This window comes from Arachis ipaensis, chromosome B05 (assembly GCF_000816755.2).
Source record: "Arachis ipaensis cultivar K30076 chromosome B05, Araip1.1, whole genome shotgun sequence".
In the NCBI taxonomy this organism is placed as follows: domain Eukaryota; kingdom Viridiplantae; phylum Streptophyta; class Magnoliopsida; order Fabales; family Fabaceae; genus Arachis; species Arachis ipaensis.
Window position 1 is genome coordinate 145,666,306 of NC_029789.2, and position 5,115 is coordinate 145,671,420.

Below are 5,115 nucleotides of genomic sequence, written 5' to 3' on the forward strand. Positions count from 1 at the left end.
GTTCTTTCATCCAAATAATTGAAAAGGAAGAGAAATCACAAAATTTAACCAGAGTTTCAAAAGGTTACTACAATAATTATCATATATTTATTTTAGATTAAGGTAGAAAATTTATTTTTAATTAGTAAATATTAACCAATTTTTTAATATAAAATTATTTTTTAATCTTTATGTTTTTGAGAATTTAGAATTAAAATTTAAAACAATAGAAAGTTTCAAAAGAATATCTATTATTGACGATAAAATTTTTACCGAAAAACGTTAACTCTTTAATTTAACTCTTCGCTAGGGGTGGCAATGGGGCGGGCTTTTGCTCTACCCGACTCCGCCCCGCCCTACAAAAAACCCGCATGAAACCACTTTAGAGAGTAAAGTGTAATCTCTCATCATTGATTTCATAGGTGGGACCAATAATAAATATGAAAGAGAAACTATTCAATGGGAAAAGATCACACTTTACTCTCTAAAGTGAAATTCAAACTTTAGAGGATCTAAATCCATATTATATATACCGGGACGAGTAGGATGGATTTAGCCTAAACCCGACCCCGTCCCGCCCTCGCCCAAGAACCCGCCCCGTTAAAACCCACGCCGGTGCGGGGGCAAGTAATTACCTACCCCGAACAGATAGAGGCGAAGTGGATAACCGCAGGTTCAGATAGTGTTGTCACCCCTACTCTTTGCATTAAAGCAGATAACATCTTTTCTTAATACTCATTTTTACCCATTACTTTAAAATAAAAGAAATTATAAAAATAAAATGTTATGAGTATATGACCATACTCAAAAGTCAAAACATAACCCGAAAATAGCAAAACGTATGTCGTTTTGAAGTTCGACGAGGTAATAAACGGTGTCGTTTTGAATCAGGGACCGTTTTCCGCAGTAACAAACACTTGGAAGTTGAAACCGCAGAGCACGGCGATGCGAATCACCATGACGCAATCCCTTTGGACCTTCTTCCCCTGAATCTGAATGTGCTCTAAGCCATGTCCTCCGTCCACGTCGACATTGCCGGCGATGCTGCCGCCGCAGCCACCGACGGTTTTTATTCTCCGGCCAAGCAGAAGGCCGCGAACCGCCGCCCCACCGTCCTCACCATCCAGCGAGCGAGGCAGACCCTCTGCGCCGCCAAGGTGAAGCTCATCCTTGCGGTTCTCACCTTCTCCTTCATCATTTACGTCTCCTCCAAGCTCAGCTCCTTCATGGGTTGGAACCCTCACTATCCTTCATTCGTTTCTTCTCCCTCAAGGTTTACAAAAATGGATCTTTTTTTTTTCTTTCTCGATTTTCAGTTTACGGTTGTTTTGCTTTGCAATTGATTGTTGATTGTTTCTTTTTTTTAATGTATAATTCAATGGAAGATCATCTTATTTACTATTTTAGTTTTTGGAAGCATTGGTTTTTTTTCCCCTTTGCGTATTTATTTATTATGTTTATATGGGAAAAATTCTAAGTGACATGAAATTTCATTGGATCTCATGTTCTAGGAGTTAGATTATGGTGATGAATCAGGACTTTACAAAGTGTAGTGCCAACCTCAACATTTTCATCATTTAGAAAAATTATCAGAATGAAAAATGCATCATGATTGCTAAGAACTAGAAAATTATTATATTTTATGATAATTATCATGGATTTATGATGATGAAGATTACCTTGAAAAAAAATTTGTTGTGTAAACCGGATCTAATGGTAGTAGTATGAATGATTTAATCCATGGTTCAGGGGTGGCTATACTGTGCTGATAAACAGTTGGAAGCAGAGCTCTGTCCTTAAACAATCTGTTGCTCATTATGCATCATGTCGTAGTGTTGAGAGAATACATGTGTCATGGAGTGGAAGTGAACCACCATCGGAGAAGCTGATAGCCCGTCTAAATGAGATTGTGGTTCTGAAGTCCGAGGGAGCTCAGAAAACAGACTTTATATTTGAGGTCATTTCGGGAGATCAATTAGCCAGCAGGTTTAGGCCAAAAAGCTACCCCAACACTGATGCGATTTTCTCAGTTGATGACAATGTGATTGTTCCGTGCCCTTCTCTGGATTTTGCTTTCTCTGTCTGGCAAACTGCTCCATTGTCAATGGTGGGATTCGTTCCTCGAACACACTCAGTAAATAAGGAGGTTTGTACTAAGATTTTATCATAAGCTGTGCTTGCATTTTACTCTCTTTGATTTCTTATAAGCAGAATAATACATTCTTGCAATACACACACAAAGGTAAACAAAGATAATGCTTTCAAATTTCAAAGGCATGTTTTAGGAGAAGTTATATGGTTGTATTGGTAGTGTCTCCTTAAATTCAAAGGTTGGCATTGAAAAAGAAGAAAAAGGGAGAGGAGGGAGGTGAAAATATAGAGGGCAACATGTGGGAAAAACATGGTGTTACAAGCAAAAATAACAAAAAGATGCCCTAACCTAATAGTAAGATAACTGAAATGTGATTGACACTTTTTGCATACCTCTATGTTATTAGTTTTGCATACTGTATCTGACAAATTTGTCTTTTTATATCACAGCAAAATAATGTTGCATATTATATATATGAAGGATGGTGGTCAGTTTGGTGGACGGGAACTTATACCATGGTTCTCTCAAAGGCTGCATTCTTTCACAGGAAATACTTGGACTTTTATGCTCATATGTCTCCGTCGATTCAGAACTATGTTGCTAACGAGAGGTTTGATATATCATTAATTTCCTTTTAGTGGTTTTCACCCTCTCTTATATAATCTTCATGTATGCTTATTAATATTTTCTTTTCTTTTTTTGGTTTTGGTGGGTGTTCAATTTCGTGTCCTTGATTGATGTATGGACTTGTGTAACTGTTATCTTCAACAGGAGTTGTGAAGACATCGCAATGTCCCTCCTCGTCGCTAATGTTACAGGTGCTCCTCCGGTATGGGTCAAAGGTAGCTTTTCTCTCTTTCTCCTTTAAGCAACTTCAAATCTTCAATCACAGGTAGAGAAACATGAATATAGCAATTAGGTCTGTTTGACACACTTGATAGTATAAGGCCTGTGAAGAGATTCTACGAGCAATTATATATTGCTCTAGTAAGTTGTAGTGTTTCTTTTGGCATGGAGCTCTTTTTTCCCAATCACTTATTTGTTTTATTGCTTTAATATCTATCAACCGGCTAGTACTTCATCTATCACTCAGCTTGAAGCTAATAAAAGGTCAACATCTTCAATGAAATTTGCAGGCAAAATCTATGAGATTGGGGCATCTTCCATTGGCAGTCTGAGAGGGAGAAGCCGACTGAGAAACAAATGTCTCAACGATTTAATATCACATTTCGGTAGTATGCCTCTTGTTCCGACTAATTTCAAAGCGGTTAGCGCTAAGAATGAATGGCTATGGTAGTCATTTTGTTTTATTAATCAAGGCAAAGCCATTTCACCTAGAAGGAAAGATTTTGTGTGATTTATGAAGGAATTTGTCAATAATGTGAGGTGTATATAGATGTATGTTCTAGGGTCTCAATAGTTTTTTTATTCATTAATGTTTGGTACAAAACAAGCCTGGTCTACTGCCAAGAGTGGTGATCTTGTGAAGGCCCTTTACTCTATGTAACTATGTATGACTCTAAAATTAAATTACCACAAACTAGAATGGACTCATTGAAAATCTCTACTGATTAATCAACTATCTTTACAGTGAATGTTTGTTCTGTGTCTGTACCTACCTAATGGAGGATGACTCTGGCCTTTGGTCATGTAGATAAAGTGATAAACAGAAAAAGTTAAAGATGAAACTTGATGAACTAAGGATGGTAAGTGCATGATTTAAATTGCTGTGGTTTGTTGATTCGTGTTAAAATAAAGGAAAGTTGAGTTGAATTTTATTAAACTTTAGGAGAAGTGTGTTAACTTGTTCTTAAAAGAAAAAGGTATAAAAATGATGTAACTTTGTTTTGCCCCCCAAAATGAAAAAAACAAAGAAAAGTTGGATTTAATTTAATCAAATTCAAGAGAAATGACAAATGAGTATAATTTATCTTAAAAGATGGTTGTAAAAATGATATATCTTTGATTCTTTGTTCTATTCTCCAAGATGGAAAAATATATGAAGGTTTGTACAAATGGAGTTGTGTATCCAATGAAAAGAAATTCAGTGTTTATTTGATGAATAAATAAATAAATATGAATAAAAATGGTTCGATGTTCAGAAAATATATGTATAAATGTTAGCAGGTGTCTAATGAAGAGAAATAGAAATGGATGCTTGCAAATTTGAATCTTAGAAACTTGGTGTATGCAACATGAAATCATGTATGCATCTTCATCATATTAAAACAAGAGCATCACTCTAGAAATCAAGAATATTATAAGTGGTTGAGCCAGCTCTTCTCTCTCATCCATTTAGTAAAAAAGGTTAAAGAAAAAAAATTAAAAAAAAAAGGAAAAAGAAAAAGAATGGTTGTTCAATCTTGAAAATCAGCTCATTATTAACTCGCTTTGCCAAATTAATCAAATCTCCAATGCTATAAGGGTAAGCACACATGGTTCTTCAAATGATTCATTCAAGTTCTACGTCTTTGACCAAAGGAATTGATTCCTTTATACTTATTTCCTTTTTATTTTTTATGCAACTTTCTTAAGCACAATTTGCACCAAGTATATATATTTAAGAAAAAGAAAAGAATTTACTCATGTTGAATTGTTTTCCCACCAAATAAAAAAGGCTGAATTGTTTTTTCTTTCATCAAAGGTTCCTTTCATATTTTACCGACGAGTTGTATTAGTCATGATAAAGCGTATTGTTGAATATTTCAAATCATGATGTAAACTTGTTTGTGTTGAAAATCTTCAATTATAAGATTACAAATTTCCATCACTAAGTTAAGCATGGAACAATTCCACGTTTGGACGCATTATATTAATGACCTTAATTCTAACTAAAATTCGTGTAGTTTACTATATTTTGTTATTGAGAATTGATTTGAAAAGGGTTGGACGACTCATCAATTTGTGTGGCACAAATTTCGGAAAAGTTTTTGCACTATTGGCTTGGTAGGTGTCTCCAATTGAATCAAATTAAAGTAGCACTTTCCAAATAAACAGAGTGCTAGCTAGATTAATCAAGGTTGGATAATGTCTCCTAAACTGCG

The 5,115-nt window shown here is 35.1% G+C and overlaps 1 protein-coding gene across 4 annotated transcripts; it reads left to right on the plus strand.

Moving 5' to 3' along the window:
• LOC107644744 (glycosyltransferase family 64 protein C4) lies at positions 780-3,666 on the plus strand. Of its 4 annotated transcripts, none has more exons than XM_021103183.1 (5): positions 780-1,252; positions 1,729-2,125; positions 2,552-2,681; positions 2,843-2,963; positions 3,208-3,666. In XM_021103183.1, the coding sequence occupies exons 1-5, from the start codon at positions 990-992 to the stop codon at positions 3,218-3,220; spliced, it is 924 nt and encodes a 307-aa protein (XP_020958842.1). In that variant the 5' UTR covers positions 780-989; the 3' UTR covers positions 3,221-3,666. The 4 variants fall into 4 exon arrangements, with proteins under 4 accessions (XP_020958842.1, XP_016204157.1, XP_020958843.1 ...); XM_016348671.2 differs by having other exon boundaries at positions 786-1,252; positions 2,843-2,913; XM_021103184.1 differs by having other exon boundaries at positions 790-1,252; positions 2,521-2,681; positions 3,208-3,338.